At 37.2% G+C, this 17,972-nt stretch overlaps 2 protein-coding genes across 2 annotated transcripts; both read left to right on the top strand.

Moving 5' to 3' along the window:
- Nucleotides 1-11,575: 11,575 nt before the first annotated feature.
- Nucleotides 11,576-16,146, top strand: LOC147523438 (protein trichome birefringence-like 25). The gene is given in 4 exon segments (XM_086598551.1): nucleotides 11,576-12,130; nucleotides 12,683-12,960; nucleotides 15,009-15,346; nucleotides 15,348-16,146. Coding segments are annotated over 4 exon segments (1,302 nt in total). The 5' UTR covers nucleotides 11,576-11,877; the 3' UTR covers nucleotides 15,781-16,146.
- Nucleotides 16,147-16,622: 476 nt separating this feature from the next.
- LOC147523437 (F-box protein SKIP23-like) lies at nucleotides 16,623-17,633 on the top strand. Its single transcript, XM_086571058.1, has one exon. It carries the CDS (start codon nucleotides 16,623-16,625, stop codon nucleotides 17,631-17,633), a length of 1,011 nt encoding a protein of 336 aa, XP_086427184.1.
- The last annotated feature ends 339 nt before the right edge of the window (nucleotides 17,634-17,972 follow it).

Here is a 17,972-nt window from a genome sequence, read left to right as displayed (position 1 = left end):
GAGTTGAATAAATGTCAATTCGTTACTAATTAGGCGCTAAAAGGAGGTAAAATGATTGCTAGAGAAGTTCCATGAAGAAAGCCCAAGTTTGATGGAGAAAGAGCCCTTAAAAAGCCCAAGTCAACACTGTTAAGTGAAAGTCAAACCGAATTAGAGAGCTGAAGAAAAGTCAACATAACTTCAAAAGGCCATATCTTTGGACTCAGGCCTCGGAATTAGGCCCATTTTATATCAAAATGACCGTCTCAGAAAGCTCTTTCCAATGGTCTAGACCTTGACTCGATCAGAATAGTATAAATCGATGAAATCGAGTGATATAGTAACACGATCAGAATTGGAAGTCTTGGATTTACCCAATTGGGTTATGGACTTGATTTATGGGTCCATAACCTAGCCTAAAAGCCCATACACGAAATTGTAATCTAACCCTCTCCTATATAAAGAGGGTTAAAGGAAAACAAAGATGGGCTACTCTCTCTCTCTCTCTCTCTCTCTCTCTCTCTCTCTCTCTCTCTTTAGTTTTAGTTTATAAGTTTAGCTTGTAACCTCCATTAGAATTATTAATAAAAGTTTTAGTTTACTTTTAATTCAAGTATCCTTAAATTATGTCTTCTATTCAATCTTTAGTTAATATGATTCCTATGACACAGGGCTAAACCTCCATTAGAAGAGGTTTATGAAGCCATGTGAGGATGATTGGTAATTAGTATGGTTATGGATTTGTATTAGCGTTTTAAGTTTCATTTTTATGATTGTTTAAAGATAAAGATCATAAAAGTTGAACTAGAGTTTAGAGCCACCACCAAAGAGACTTGTGGTAGAGCTAAACTCTCATGCTAGTGAAGCATTGATCCGAGAGGACTTGGTGTTCACTAGAGATCAATAGGCAATTCGATAATCAACCTAATGGTCAATCGAATTGTGTGGTGGATTGAATCTTTTCTATACCCTTTTATCATCATTATATCTACTATTTTGACATCTTATTTAGTGTTTTCACATCACATATTACTCTCATCATTGTTCCTTTTGTTTTATTAGTTGAATTATATTTATGTCTTGATAGTTTATGAGTTGAACGAATCCGTACTCTTTATATATTGTATAATGAATTGAAAGTAGGAATATTGATTAAGCACTTATTTAGTTAATTGATTATTTGTGTTTACGCATAGATAGTTAATTTGCTTAAATTTGTATTTATCAAATGGCGCCGCTGCCATCTTAAACTCTTTCAGGACAAGAATTCAATTGGTTGAATCCAAAGGGCAATCCCCTATTCTCAACCCACCCACCCTTTTAATTTTTCTTTTTTATTTCTTCAATTTTTGGTACTGTTCACTGTTTTAGGCACGGGAGCGCCCGCCCTCCATTTTGCCTTGTTCTAAGCGCGCCCGACCTCCCTTGTGTCTGCGGAATCACAATGAAGAATACTGCGGTAAAGGTATTTTTAAATTTCCGAAAATTCTGAAACTTTTAAGGTATAATATTTAAGGTGTTATTAATTTATTGGAATTGTTTCAGAATTTTCCTAATTGTTTTACCTTGTGAACTAATACCATCTTTACAATGCTGCATTTCAACTTTCAAACAGTAAGTTTTGGGAAAAACTGACGGGTAAGGTTACTTAGGCAGTTCTAAAAATTCTAACATTTTTACAAGAGCATCTATCATAAGTCAGGAGTTTGCAATAAAACTTTTACGAGTTTTTTATTTGTTTTGACCACCTAACTAGTGGATTGTTTCCAGTATGTTTCTGCAGTTTTGTAACACTTAATTTCTGGAACAACAGCCAATAAGGAGAGTTTGTAGAACTCCAATTACTCTAAAAGTTTTACAGGAATACGCATGATCTGTCAGGAGTCTCCAGTAAAATTTTGGTGATTTTAGGCTCTGTTTTGATTGGTTAACCATTCAGGTGTTTGTATTGTGTCCGAAAACTATTTCACAAACTTTGAAGGGAATTAGAAAGACTTTCATAGCTCCGATTGTTCTGAAATTTTACAGGCTACTTAGTAGACGTCTTAGCAAACTACTGTAAAATTTCAAATTTTTTGAAGCGCGCACCCGCCCCCTAGATATCCTATTTCCAAGCGCGGCCCGCGCTCAACAACATGGATATTGTGTCAAGCAAGAGCACACCCCGCGCCCTCCATAGGCAATTCTTGAGCGCGCCCCGCCCTCAAGCGCCTGGACTTCGAGTCAAGCAAGAGCGCGCCCCGCACCATTTATAGGCTAATTCCAAGCACGCCCGCACCCTCTTGTGAATAAGCCCGATTTCACAGGTTAGTTCAAACTCAAGTTATTCAGTGTTTTTATCTTCTTGAATACACTGAGATCGTGTATACAAGACGCTATTCAAACTCGTAGCAAGGAGGCATTCAGACTTCTTTCACTCCTCGTTTCTTCTGTCAAAGGAGTTTAATTCTAGTATAAACAGGCTTGTTTTTTGTAGACATAAATACCACACGCCTATCTAGAATTTCACACACTATACCTGCATCAATGGTTAAAGAACAAGAGACTCCTCTCTCTGATTTTTATAAAGCCCTAAACGATGGCCCTAAGTCGTGCATCGTTCTTGTAGACCTAGTGGGGGATTTTCGAATTCCCCCTAATATATTTAACTTGCTAATGGATTTTCATGGTTTAGACCACGACAAACTTTACCAGCATATGCGTAGGATAAAACAAGTTCTCACTACATTCCATCATCCTAGCATAAGTCCGGATCAAGTTAAACTTAGGGTGTTTCCTTTCACCCTAGCCAACAAGGCAGCGTCTTGGTTAACTGCCCAAATGCCAAACTCTGTGGACTCATGGGCTCAACTTGTTCAATTGTTCATGGAACAGTTTTACCCACCCACCCCTGAAGACAGATGAAATGCTTCAAAAGATTCATTTCTTCCGTTAGAATCCTCATGCATCCTTTTCAGATGCCTGGAATCGTTTCACTGATCTTCTCATTGAATGCCCGCATCATAATCTTGCGAAAGACACGCTTGTTCGTGCCTTCTTCAAGGGGATTTTGCATCGTCATAAGGAGGTTCTAGATATCATGACTGGGGTAGTTTTCTTAGTAAAGGAGCCTTGGAGGCTTATAATTTCTCAGAAGATCAATCTAAGAGGAACAACAATTGGGGCGATAACGACTCTTCCCGCTCCACTCCTTCTTCTTTCGAGGTTAAACATGATCCCGAGCTTAAAACTCTTATCGATGCCCTCACTAAAAAAGTAGATGTTCTCTTTGTTCAACAACAACCCACTCCAGTCATAAACATTAAATCTACTCGTTGTAATATTTGTTTTAGTCTTGAGCATTCCAACTTCTATTGTCCTTTTGTCTATGCACAACCACCACCACAACCATCAAACTTCAACCAGTTAACTCAACCTCAAGGACAAGGAAACTTAAGTGACCAGAATAGAGGTTTAGTGCCCATGACCCAAAACTATCAACATCAAGACATGAACGCTCAACAAGCCTTAATTCCAATTCAACCATCTACAGACAAAGTAGTAGTGACTTTGTTGGAAAAACAAAATCAAATTATGCAACAAAACTCCAACTTGATGAAAGATCAAAGATGATCAAAACTCTAATATGATGAAACAAACGATGCGATCTTTGTGCCAAAAGGTTATTGACATGTCTCCTAACCAAAATAATAACCAAACAAAGTGTTTCCGTGTCAAACAAAGGCCTAATCCTAAGTTAACAAACACCGCCTTCAAAATAGACAGTATTCACTGTAATGGTAATATAAACCAAGGGGACCTACAGGCAGTCACTACCCTTCGTTCAGGGAGAGTAGTTGATAACAAAGTGACTATGCTTATAGATCGCCAGCAAACGGAAGCTGAAAATGAAATCATACCGAATACTGTCATAGAAACTGAATACCCTACAACTGTAGAAGTTCCAGTCCAACCACAACCAAGAGGTACAACCTTACTAAATACCACCATAAAAATTGATGATCCTACACCTGTAGAGGTTCCAATATGAACACCTAGATGGAAAACGGCTAAAAATAATGCAAAGACTAATAATACTTTTGAACCTTATGCTAAATATAGAGATAAACCACCGTATCCCCAGAGACTAGTTGTGTCTAAAAAAGACGAGAATTTTGATGAGATTAGGGAAGTGTTTAAAAATCTGACTATAAACCTACCTTTTCTAGATGCTATAAAAAGTCTACCTAGACACACTAAGTTTCTAAAAGAGTTGTGCACCAAGAAGAGGAAAACCAACATACCCAATGAAGCCTTCTTAACTGAACAATATCCCTATTTATCTGAACATAACGGAATTGTTAAATACAAGGACCTCGGTCGCCCTATCAGATTAATGCACCTTAGGTGATACCTTCATAACAATCGCTTTATTAGACACGGGAGCGAAAGTGTTAACTTACTCCCTTTTTATTTATATAAACAACTAGGTCTAACAAAACTTCAACCAACCAAAATGACTTTGCAGTTAGCCGATCGTTCTATTAAGTATCCCAAGGGTGTAGTTGAAAACATTCTCGTTAAAGTTCAGGATTTTTAGTACCCAGCCGACTTCGTTATTCTTGACACAGAAGATGCTCATGATTCTATTCCCACCATCTTAGGGCGTCCTTTCTTGGCAACTGTCAATGCCCAAATAAATTGTCGGGATGGCTCAATGACTCTTTCTTTTGGAAATCTTTTTGTGGAGGTTAACATGTTTAGACTCAAACAGGGACAACTAGGTTTGCCTGTATAAGGAAAGGTGAAGTCCATTGAGAGTTTTGTATCTCACATTAGTGCGACCAATGTTTTAGTCCCCACACTAGTAGATACCCCTCTTATGGAAGAAGACAAGGATCACAATTTATACTCTCTAGACGTAGATAACATCGAGAAAGATTTCCTTCGACTCTTTTGCAACCCTTCTTTGCCACCTCGCGAGTCCCCTCCTATTGGGATCCACTCATCTCTTGACGCCATGACGGAAGAAGAATTTTTCACCCTCTATCCCAGTGATTCTTCTTACCCACCTATTGAGGAATGTCTTGTATATCTCAAGGCCTCTGATGATATAGAACTAAGAACACTAGTTGAGCACCATTCACCCACCTCACATCCTCATGTCACTCATTCACCTTCCATCATGAATGTTCCTCGCCCTCTACCTTTTCAAAGAACCATTGAGTTTGTACTTGACCTTCTTGTTTCTCCTATGCTTCATAACTTTCTAAACCCATCTGGTGAAGAAGGAACACCCAAGGACAAGCCACCTGACACTTTTTCATTTTTTCCATTCTTTCCTTCTCAAAATTATCCACATCCCATGTATCTTCCACAACCATCCATTTTCTCACGTTCATTCACTTGGCATCCCTTTAGTAGGAAGACAAAGAAGAAACTGTATGCTCGATTAGGTTCTAGATCCATCAGAATTCACTCCCATTCCACTAAACCACGTCATAGGAAATCTTGTTGCTTGATTTTGTTTGATGGTGCTTTCCATGTTAACTATTTATGGAAAGATCCACAATTATTTAGATTATTGATATATGATAAACTGCATGTTAATACATATATATCACATTAAGTCTAGGGAATCCGACTTTAAAAGACCCAAGTTTTTATACAATACCACTTTTCTAGAGTATAGGCCAAAAAAAAATTTCAAACTTAAAAAGAGTTTTCCAATTTTGTTTGGGGGTGGCGTATTTTGGTATTTCATTTCAAAATGGTTTGCCACCCATTGTTCCTCATCATGTTTACTCCAATTTAGTTAGTATGCAATAGCAGTTTAATTGTGCTTCATGTTATCATATCATCTTTATAATATTTCAATTATGTGCAGTCGCCAATTTTTGCCACATTTCTATGGTAAATTCTTTCTTTATCTCTTTATACTTTGAGGACAAAGCGTTCGATTATTTGGGGGTGGGATAGAAACATTTGCAAAAATTAGGCACTTTTAGGATGTAAATTACACACTTTTCTTTATAAAATATTAAAAATCATAAATATTGTTTATACTAGGCACTTAGTGATAATGGTATTGTTCCTTTCTCCATGATGATATTAGTCTAGAAATCTCATGTAGTACTTGAATTAGGATTTAATTTTTGAAACTTAGATTAATATATAGGTAATAGTCATTGATCTTTTCACTAACATTTTGCATGAGCATCTTTGATCAGATCACTAAAGATTTTTTTCGAGACCTAGGTTAGAGTACTTAATACATATCCTGTGAGCATCTAGCCTAAAAGCCTCATAAGAGTAAAATATCTGAGTGATGACACAAGGGAGAAGTAAATTCCAAGTAGAGAAATCACACATCCACTTGATTGATCACCATACCATATTCTAAGCGAGAATTTAGGCCCTCTTTGGATCGATATAGCCAGAAATTCACACCTATATATATGAAATTTATTATCCGCTAGTCGCCCCACTGGGCCTTTCATTAGCCTTTTCACAAACCAAAAATCATTTACCCAATAAAACAAAATAAAAAAAAATAAAATCAACCTACCTATCTGGATAAGTCTGAGAAATAGGATGAGTGAAGAAAAGAAAAGATAAAAACATGTGTAAACAAAAATTAGTTAGTTACTTCAGAAAAGAAAAAGAAAAAAAAGTTTCCATCCAAAGAAAAGAAAAGAAAAATAAAATAAAATAAAAACTCTAAAAATAGAATAAAATGAGTCAAAAAGCCAAAATAAAAAGGCTAAGGATGGAAACAAAGTGTAGAAGTAAAATAAGAACGAGGTTTTCTCTAGTTACATAATATGAAGACCCTATTTTCTCATACTTGTTTTTTTTTTAATATCCATTTCCTTCCTTCTTTAACCAACATCTACGCCCCGTATCACCTAATAAAGACATCTAGCTCAATTAGGAATAGATTTGTGTGATAGTAAGTGGTAGATGTGTTTGATCGACCTCGGCTTCCTTAGATTGTCATTGAGATTGTGAGAAAACGTGTACCCACTGCACACTGGAGTTAGCAAACTTGAGTGGAAAAATCAGAGTGTTATGTGTTTTGACACATTCCTTGTGAGAACCTACTTAAGCACGCTACTCAAAAGTTTCAGAAACGGACCTGCCATTGCATTTCATATCATAGTTCATTGTATAGTTGTTTTTCTTAAGATGATTTGATTATTATGCATGTATTAGTTTAAGTTTTAGAATGATCATCCTTGTTTAAATACTAGTGAGATGTATAGATTCCGATATAAAATTAGGGAGCAATTACTTTTATTTCTTAGTTGTTGTAGTATAAATGAAGTTTGTGAGTACCTTCTCTAGAAAACTCTCACGAGGCTATAACTCGTCCACTAGGGAATTCCTAGTGGTTTAAGGCCTTATTGCATATGGTCAATGCAGTCGCACTCAGCGAAACGAGACTAGTTAAAAATAAATTTTTGGCCACTTATTTTAATTTCACATATTTGCTTGAGGAAAAGCAAAATGTTGTTTGGTGGTGGTTTGATAAGAGCCCAAAACTGTAGTTTAAACCCTTTAATAGTATTTCTATTTAACCAATTATGTTATTAATAATATAGGTTTATCACTAATTACATATTTTGAGTATTTCAGGCTTCGGAGTTGAATAAATGTCAATTCGTTACTAATTAGGCGCTAAAAGGAGCTAAAATGATTGCTAAAGAAGTTCCATGAAGAAAGCCCAAGTTTGATGGAGAAAGAGCCCTTAAAAAGCCCAAGTCAACACTGTTAAGTGAAAGTCAAACCGGATTAGAGAGCTGAAGAAAAGTCAATAGAACTTCAAAAGGTCATATATTTTGAGTCAGGCCTCGGAATTAGGCCCATTTTATATCAAAATGACCGGCTCAGAAAGTTCTTTCCAATGGTCTAGACCTTGACTCGATCAGAGTAGTATAAGTTAATGAAATCGTGTGCTATAGTAACACGACCAGAATTGAAAGTCTTGGATTATATTTACCCAATTGGGTTATGGACTTGATTTATGGGTCAATAACCTAGCCTAAAAGCCCATACACGAAATTGTAACCTAACCCTCTCCTAATAAAAAGGGTTAAAGCTAAAGCAAAGATGGGATACTCCCCTCTTTAGTTTAGAATAAATTAGGGCTCTCTCTCTCTCTCTCTCTCTCTCTCTCTCTCTCTCTCTCAGTTTTAGTTTATAAATTTAGTTTGTAGCCTCCATTAGAATTATTAATAAAAGCTTTAGTTTACTTTTAATTCAAGTATCTTTAAATTATGTCTTCTATTCAATCTTTAGTTAATATTATTCTTATGACACAAGGTTAAACCTCCATTAGAGGAGGTTTATAGAGCCATGTGAGGATAATTGGTAATTAGTATGGTTATGGATTTGTATTAGCGTTTTAAGTTTGATTCTTCTGATTGTTTAGAGGTAAAGATCATAAGACTTGAACTAGAGTTTAGAGCCACCACCAAAGAGATTTGTGGTGGAGCTAAACTCTCATGCTAGTGAAGCCTTAATCCGAGAGGACTTGGTGTTCACTAGAGATCAATAGGCAATTCGATAATCAACCTAATGGTCAATCAAATTGCGTGGTGGATTGAATCTTCTCTATACCTTTTTATCATCATTATATCTATTGTTTTCACATCATATATTATTCTCATCATTGTTCATTTTGTTTGATTAGTTGAATTCTATTTATGTCTTGATAGTTTATGAGTGGAACGAATCCGTACTCTTTATATATTGTATAATGAATTGAGAGTAGAAATATTGATTAAGCACTTATTTAGTTAATTGATTATTTGTGTTTACGCATAGATAGTTAATTTGCTTAAATTTGTATTTATCAGAGACTGACAATGGACGTGTTGTTGTAGAAAGAAGGAAAAAAAAAAACAAGTGTCCAATCTTCGTTCTACATAGTTATCAGTTATCTAGTTTTCAAAACTGACCCACACGGATACACAGAAAACAAAATAGTAGAAAAAAAGCACCCATCCTTGAAATTTCTCTCTTCAACGATTTTTATTCTCTGAAACCAATTTCAACTTTTCATATACTTCGTGTTTCACTTGGGGCTGTTTGTTCTAAAGGAAATACTAAGGAAAGAAAATGAAAAGAGGTGTGGTCCACATTTTCCATAATTTTTTTATTGTTTGTTTGCCCATGGAAAGGAAAGGCTGCTTTCATACGGAAACAAAACTAGGGAAATGGAAATGATTTTGAGTCCATGGTCCAAACCTAAAAATTTTAGGGGAAAAAAAAAAACAAAACAAAACAGACACAATTTTAAAACTGTTTTCATTTCTACATTGAACCATTTATTTCCTTTCCTTTCTTTTTTATTAGTTAAAATTTAACAAACAACCCTTGGTTCACAATTTGCAACTCACTGACCCATTCAGCTGAACTGAGTCAATGGGTTGTTGTGCATCTTCTTTACTCACCGAAACATCTTACACAGAAAAAGACCACCATCACACCACACACACGGGAGATTCCTCCCTTCCAAACCATCTATTCCACTTGAAATATGTAGAATTTAGCGACTTACTCGTGTTTTAGTATTGTAGAACAGCTAATTTAGTAGGAATCGAACTTTTAGTGCTTGGCAGAATTATATTGGCGACACTGGAGGACTATTGTGGTATTTGCCTTTTGAAGTAGTGTAGATAACTAGATATTTGCCTTTGTGTAGAGTTAACGGAGTAAAGTAAGAAGATGTGTTTTTAACTTTCTTGCAACCATTTCGGACAATGCACGCTCACAGTAAGCAGTAAGCTAATTTCCTGCGTTTCTTTGTTTGCTATTGAACTCCAGACATTAAGTTCAGTTTTTGTCTGACTGAAGAATCAAATTAGAGTGGTCCATGACGTTAAGACTGAAGAGTTCCGCTGTAATCCTGTATATTGCTTAAGCCTTAGATCATTTACAGTTTACAATGATTTGAATGCTTATAGAGTTATCCGTGATGAATTATTGTGAAAATGTATTAACACGTTTTTTTTCCGTGTGTTCTTGTATGACGGTGATCCACAACTTTCTTGTTTTAGTCTTGTGAAAAATAGTAGGGATGGGAAATTTTATAACACAAAATATTGCCTACAAGCCTCCATCAGAATGGTCTATCCTGAAATCCTAAATTCTTCTTTAGTTATTTTTATGACGGTAGGTATTGATTTTGAAGGCTCTTTGTAGGAACACCACGGGGCCAATAATGCACTTAGCTTCTCTAGGAGTGACCATATATCTAGGCTGTAGCTGAGACTTGAGAGCATTTAATGGGCTGGTCCTATGGTTTCTCATTTCCTATGTGTTACTCGTGTTCGAACTGTTCTTTCACTTCGTTGGAGGCACTCAATAGGAGTACCAGAAGACAAATGATTTTGGCTACCTGCGATAGATTCCAAGCAATGATGGTCCTAAAGTTTTTCATTTGCAGCTTGCTGATGTTACATTGACATTCCACTGGAATGATTTTACGTAGAAACTAATTGATAGAATCTAAATACGTACTAGATAACTGCAAGCACTAGGGGCGTGAGTAGAGGTGGAGAAGAGAGAGGGAGAGATGGGTTTGTGCTGGGGAGAAAGAGAGTTGGGTTTGGTTGAGAAGGAAGGAGGGAGAGGGAGAGGGAGAGTGAAGGAGAAATTGCTCGAGAATGAAGACTAACAGAAACCAACCAAAATACTTTTTGAGCCACTCGGCCCAAAAACGTTCCCTCTGCTCACTTGATTATATTTGGTTTTGTTGATTGGATTGTAGAGGAAGAGGTTTTGTTAGGCAAGTCTGACATAGTAGGATTTGTGGTGTTTTTGGAATCACTTTGCTGTATGCCAGTGTACTCAGAACAAACCCAAGTTGCACACGAAGTTTAAGTAAGGGAACTGAATTTTCGATGGACATTTTTGACATTTCCAAAGATTTTTAGTGCATAAATCCGTAGAAGTGGCATAAACGTCCGTGAAAAATTCAATAATGATTATTGTCAAAGAAAACATGCCGCAAAAGTGCGCACACACACACACATCTATGTAGTTTTGTTTTGGAGATCTCTGTCTTGTTCTCGTTTGTTTTCCACATGAAGAAACCATTATTATGGGAGTGAAGTTACAGCATGAGAAAAAAGATAGCTAGAATTGTTGGGCATGAGGTACGAGTGTACAACTTTTTCCTTTTTAATCAGAGTAGTTGCATTTACCGACAGTAAATTTATAGAAGTGGCCTACAGAGACTATGTCACTATGGTCATTTGCCGACTCGTCGTTTGCCACATGTATTCGTCGATTTACAAATTTGAATTCGGTAGATTAGTATAATTATCTCCATTTCGCAAACAACAGGTTTTGCACTAATAACTTGTTGACAATTCCCGAATTGAGAACAAATTGACATTATTGTTATTATTGTGCCTTGCTCGAGAAATTTCCCTTTCATTAAAATCCGCCTAAAATAATCACAACCTGATTGTCTGATTCCACACCAAATGTTTCTCTTATAATCACTAGACAAGTAGACACTAATAACTGTACATTTAATAACATTTTAATAACAAAGTCGGAAATTAGAAGGGCAGAAGCACAAAATAGTAACAGAAAAAATGGTTAGCACTGACTAGTGACACCAGTAGATGTTCGTTTCATATTTCACACTCCTCTTCTTTTTAACTACAGCTACTAAACAAGCTTACTACACTTTCTATTCCAACTACCAAGAAGAAGAAGACAACTCATCTTTTACTCATTATATTAAATTCCAACCTTTTGTCTCTATCCTGTTTATCTCTTTCTCCTTCCTCAAATCTCAACTTCTTGACACTACCGTGATCATTAACACTGTTACCAAGCTTCTACACTCAAGAACTTTTTTTTTTCTTGCCCATCATCATTTTTGCACTAAGTAACAAAATGGTGAAGAAAATGAGATTTGAGTGGAACCCATGCAGTTCAGTTAACAAGAACAATCATGTTATAGCTAAGTTTGCTGTTACGTTTTTCTTAATGGGTCTTGCTTTTCGTCTTCTTTACTCTCACTCAATAGGATATTTGCCCATCAGTGTAGAACAAGTAGAAAAACCAAGTGTAGAGTCACTAGTACTTCCTGCTCAAACTCTTGTTTCTTCTGAGATCTTACAAGCTGGAGATCAGAATGCTCAGAAAGGTATGAAAGTTTTCTTCATACTTAGATTTGAGCTTGGGCTTTGTGAATGATGACAAGTAGAATGGATTCATTACTTTAAATTTGTAATATTTGTCCAAATAGTGCTATGTTCATTTTCTTAGATTTGAGTTGGGCTTTTGTGAAAGACTGAAGATAGAAGGAGATCAACTAATTTAAAAATGGGATCTCAAGAAAACTTGATTTGCACTCACTGTTTTACTTTTTAATAAGAATGTGGTGTTTTGGGCAATTTGTTTAATAAGCTCACATTAAGTTTGTTTGATGATTGAAAATGCTTTAATTCTGTTAAGCCTTTTGGGCTAATGATTCAGAGAAACCCAGAGATAGTGCTACATTGCACTTTATTCATTCTCATACAGTGAAATTAATCTTTTTCTTTTTGAAAGTTGGAAATATTATAAAGCACTTCATATACTTTTTTATGTCTCCAAAGATAGAGTTATGCGTTATTGAAGTGTTTATGCTTATTGAGCTTATTATCGTACTTTTTTCCTTTGTGAGGTCTTACTCCATATAATAATCATAATGCAGAAAAATGTGATATTTTTACTGGAGACTGGATCCCAAATCCATCAGGGCCAATTTACACCAATGAGACCTGTCATGTTATACAGGAGCCCCAGAACTGTATGAGGAATGGGCGCCCGGATTCTGGTTATCTTTACTGGAGGTGGAAGCCACGGGATTGCGAGCTATCACAGTTTGATGCAGAGAGGTTTCTTGTTGTGATGAGAAATAAGTCTTGGGCATTTATTGGCGATTCAATTTCACGTAACCATGTCCAATCATTGCTTTGCATTCTGTCAAAGGTAACTACGGTTCTACCTTGGAAATATGTTATCCAATAACTTTGAGTGAACTTAGAGCCTTTGCGTCATACAATGCAAATGATTACATACTGAAAATAAGAAAGTTTTGGTAAGTGGAGTAAATAGGCAAGAGGGAAGGCAAAGATTTTGCAGTCTGCAAAATGAGAGAGGCAGTATGTTTTTATGGGAGTTCTTTCCATGACAAAACATGCCCCATGCCCCCTTCGAACAGCATTACTACTACATATGCAATTAGTCCTTTGAAAAGTGGTGATTATCTTATATAATAATTCTGTATCTGGATTGTTTACCTGTCTGATCCCATTGCTACATCCAACTTCTTGTTACTAGTTTTATCTTCTCCTACATATGTTTTCATTCCACTGCTACACCAAAATGGACTTAGTATACTGTTTACAGCCGTCTTTCAGTTAACAAGGGTATACGTCTGGCAACCTGAAATTATGACCTGCTTATTCTTAGAAACTGCTTAGGCATTAGTAACAAAAAGTCCATCATTCTATCTAAACATATGTTAATTGCAGCACAAGTAAAGATTAGGAGAACTCCTTGCCCTTTTACCTACTAGGGGTATACTCTATTTTTTTTTCAGAAACCTCTTTTGTAGAGAGAGGTTGTTGCTTACAACCCAAGCAACTAGGTCTTAACGAATGAAACATGAACATGTCCTTGTGCGTCACTTGAGTAGTCTCATCGCCTTTAGCTCTACAAAGACCTGCTCTCGCCTATGGTCCTAGTAAGTAGCTACGTCACTGTTAATCTGGCCCGAAGGCTGTAACCGACTCTCGAAAAACGTGGCCTGAAGGCTACTACCATCACCAGCCCTAAGGGCTTAAACATATACATGAGGGACAACTCCCCAGCCAACGCTAGTGAGTTTTGAACTCGCAACCTCCTCAATGAGAGGAGAGGTCTACACAGGTTCATATGCAATTAGCACATACTCAAAGTAAGGAGGGAACTGTTTTATTATGAACTCTTGAAAAGAAGTAGCTTATAGTGCCAAATGCTTCCAAGATCTGCTCATAGATTGGACCTTAAAAATTCCAATACTTGGCACTTCATATACTGTTTATTCTTATACTTTCGAGTTTTCTTTATGGTTTATTTGCCAGTATTCTCTCTCACTACCTAACACAAAATAGGTAAAGAGAAAAAGGAGAAGTATGTTTTGTGGGTTTGGTTTATCTGTTGACTGTATGCACCAATTTCTTCCCCTATCTCTTCCCTGTTTAACATCAACCATGACGATCTAGATCTGAATCACTTCTCCTTCCTTACTTAGTCCTTTACTTCTAGTATATTAATGGCATGATAGTTCCGTCACCTTTAAAGTTTAAAACCACCGTAAACACATTTACAGACTGCGAGCCCATAACAAGGAGTTAGCTTAATTAATTATTTGCCCTACACCACTACAGATATGTTGTATTAGTTAGTAATCAGTTATCACTAGGGATTCTTACTGATTCTTCTGCATATTAAGACCGCACAATGCATTTGAATATTCAATGAAATCCCATCTCTGTCATTCATCTAGTAACAGGTTTCTACAAGTTAGTAAATTTAATAATATGCAATGGCCTAGTTCACCACTGCCATTCGTTGATGTACTAGAATGGTGGTCCAACGAGAGGAGGATTTTGGCCTGTGTAAAACTTTGTCAGTTCGTGAGATCTTATCTTGAATAAAAACACTAGCTTACTTCCAAAAAATTCTCATTTGTCACAACTATTGATTCAAGTTAATTTGGTTCCTGCCTTCATGGAAGAAGCTCCAGTCGAGATATTGATTCCTCCACTAAACAATTTGCATCAACGAATCAAAATCTCTACCTGAATGTGTAGATATATGCACTGTATGCCATTTTATGTTTTCCAGTCTGCTGGGTTCGGGTGGGTGTAGTACTGGCAATTTGTCTACTTTTTTATTTACGTAACATTGTGATTCCAATGTTATCTTGTGATTCCAAATTAGTCTCGTATGGAAACAAGGTGATTGATTAAGTCAACTTTCATGCATTCTAGGTGGAAGAAGCAGTTGAGGTCTATCATGATAAGGAATACAGATCAAAGATATGGCACTTCCCATCACACAACTTCACCCTCTCAGTTGTTTGGTCTCCTTTTCTTGCTCACGCTGAAACTTTTGAAGACAGTGATGGAGTTTCATCTGCTGAAATTCAGTTGTATCTCGATGAAGTCGATAAGAAGTGGACTGACCAATATCAGAACTATGATTACATGGTAATTGCCGGTGGGAAATGGTTTCTCAAAACAGCAATCTACTATGAGAACAAAACAATCAAGGGTTGCCACTACTGTCCAGGGAAGAACTTGACAGAAGTTGGAGTGGATTATGCTTACCAAAGTTCTTCAAATGGTTTTCAACTTCATCACTTCATCGGATCATGATGCAACAGTTATGTTTAGAGCTGCCACGCCAGACCACTTTGAGAATGGGGAATGGTTCAGTGGAGGTACCTGCAAGAGAATGGTTCCTTTTAAACAAGGTGAAATGGATTTGATTGACATCGATTCAATGATGCGCACCATTGAACTAGAGGAGTTTGAGAAGGCAGCAGAGGTCGGATCCCAAAGGGGACTAACTATAAAACTGTTGGACACTAGTCAACTGTCATTGTTAAGGCCTGACGGACATCCAGGTCCGTACAGGCATTTCCACCCGTTTGCGAAAGATATAAATGCGACAGTTCAGAACGACTGCCTGCATTGGTGCTTACCTGGGCCCATTGACTCTTGGAATGACATGGTAATGCAGATGGTACTGAACTTGTGACACATGATTTAGGTTTGTTCCGATGAATCAGAATTCATGGAGTTATTGAGTCCCAAAGATTGTTTCCAGAAGATAGGAGGACCAACATGCTGCTTGATGAACTCCAACTTGTCATTCTTACTTGTGTTCTTAATCCTGCTGCAACTATTGGTGGTTCATTGTACTTGAGATGTAAGGAAGCCTGTCAATTCAATGAAAATTGCTTATTCTTTTTATTTATGTAATGAAGGTTCTTACAGGTCTGCAGCAACTATGATGGAAATTTTGTTGGCAAAATGCTACTTAATTTGCTTGATAACCACGCAACAAAGGCTTTTACTGAAGTTGTTTCACAACATCAACATCTTCAGTGAGTTATACAAGCAATTATTTCTTTCACTGACTCTGACTATCTACCATCTCTTCAGTGAGGTTATGTTAAAGCTCAGCAGTCAGCACGATAAGCATGAATATATACCATCTCTTATTGCTTGGCTCAGCTTGTTAATTTAATATACTAGCCAAGCTTGAGCAGCTCATTTGATGATCAGCTCCAATCACACCCCACCCCAACTCTTGCTCTTACAATATTGATCGATATTGTAATTAAAGTGTCCTAGTTTTTCAACGATTCGATCTTGACATCTTGTAATTGAGCGTGCAAAAGACAACGGAAATACATTGTATCTCCCGTCATATCTTTTAGCAAATTAATTGTGTTTAGAATCTCAATATAATACTTATAGAGTTATAGTAAAGAGTGTTTGCGGAAATAGCTATGTGAAACAATAAGCCCCTTTCGTGTGTACGATTTGGACACGAAGAACTCTAGTGTAAACAACAGCAGAATCGGTTCTAGATAGATGGATTGGTCTGATATAGCTGATTATTTGCTAGACGAGATCGTGGTGCGTCTCGATTCTTATAGTGACTATGTGCGCCTTCGCGCAGTCTGCCCGGTTTGGAAATCTTCTCTACCAAAAATACCAAAATATCTACCACTCACGTTACCAGGTCTTATGCTCCCATGCAACCACACTGATTCTGAAGTGTTCAATCTTTTCTTTGCAGCCAGTGAGGTTCACAAATTGAAACTAGCAAAGACTGAACAGTGGTTGTGGAAAGGATCTTCTAAAGGATGGCTAGTACAACTAGAAAATAGCCCTTCCATTAATCTTATAAATCCGCTAACTAGTACTCGTATGCAGCTTCCACCTTTGACGACATTTCCAAATGTGTTGGAGTATATCCCAGAGAGAATTGGTGCGGAATATTCAGTCATGACCGTAAATATGCGAGAAGAAGAGATTAGGTTTTTCAGTTTGGCTGAGATGAAGCATTTTTGTGTTAAAAAGTTGGTGTTATCTTCGAGTCCTAGAGGAAAGAATTGCCTAGCCATGGCTATATATGGAGATCGTGACGAATTGGCTTGGTGTAGAATTGGAGATGAGGGATGGAAAACTGTTGAAGGAGGATGGTGTTTCTTTGATGATATCATACATTTTGATGGAAAGTTTTATGCTCTAGACTACATTGGAAGGGTGATCATTTTACCTGACGAGGAAGTCGGGGCTTCTTGCCCAAAGGCAACCCTCTTTGCGAGTCCACCTAATCCGGATCGACCTGATTTTATTTCCGATTATTTTTATTTGGTGGAATCGTCAGGCCAATTGCTAATGGTTGATCGGCTTTTTGAATCAAGTAGCAAAAGTTACAACACTGTTAAATTCAAGGTATTCATGTTGAATGTTAATAACGTCTCATCGCCATGGTCTAAAGTAAAGAGTTTAGGTGATCGCATGTTGTTCGTGGGACAAGGCGAATCTTTCTCTATGTCATCTCGTGATTTGTGTAGGGGAGCGATATCCTCATAGGGCATCGCACTCGCGAGGAGCATGTTTAACCGAAGATATCGACCTCCAAGGCGGACACGAGAACAACGCCCTAGCGTATTACACGTGCGCAAAGATAGATGAATCCAAAGCGACCTCAAGACCGACCTGCGGCAAGCTTCGAGTAGGTGGTACGAACGAAGATATCTCATCACGAACACCGCCAAAATATAGAACGCCGGATAGAAAACACGTCCCACCTGGGTAATGATTGCCAAAATCTTAGTGGTAATCTCAACACGGAAATAGGGACTACCGTGATCTACCCCCAATCATACCGCATCCAATTCAACACTCATCCGCGATCTCCACCCTACATTT

This window comes from Coptis chinensis, chromosome 1 (genome assembly GCF_015680905.1).
Source record: "Coptis chinensis isolate HL-2020 chromosome 1, ASM1568090v1, whole genome shotgun sequence".
NCBI lineage: Eukaryota > Viridiplantae > Streptophyta > Magnoliopsida > Ranunculales > Ranunculaceae > Coptis > Coptis chinensis.
The sequence above is the reverse complement of the archived record's forward strand: the minus strand, read 5'-3'. Positions and strand labels throughout refer to the sequence as shown.

Bases quoted from the DNA above. Each gene is read 5' to 3' on its own strand.
- LOC147523437 (XM_086571058.1), top strand. From the start codon at position 16,623: ATGGATTGGTCTGATATAGCTGATTATTTGCTAGACGAGATCGTGGTG.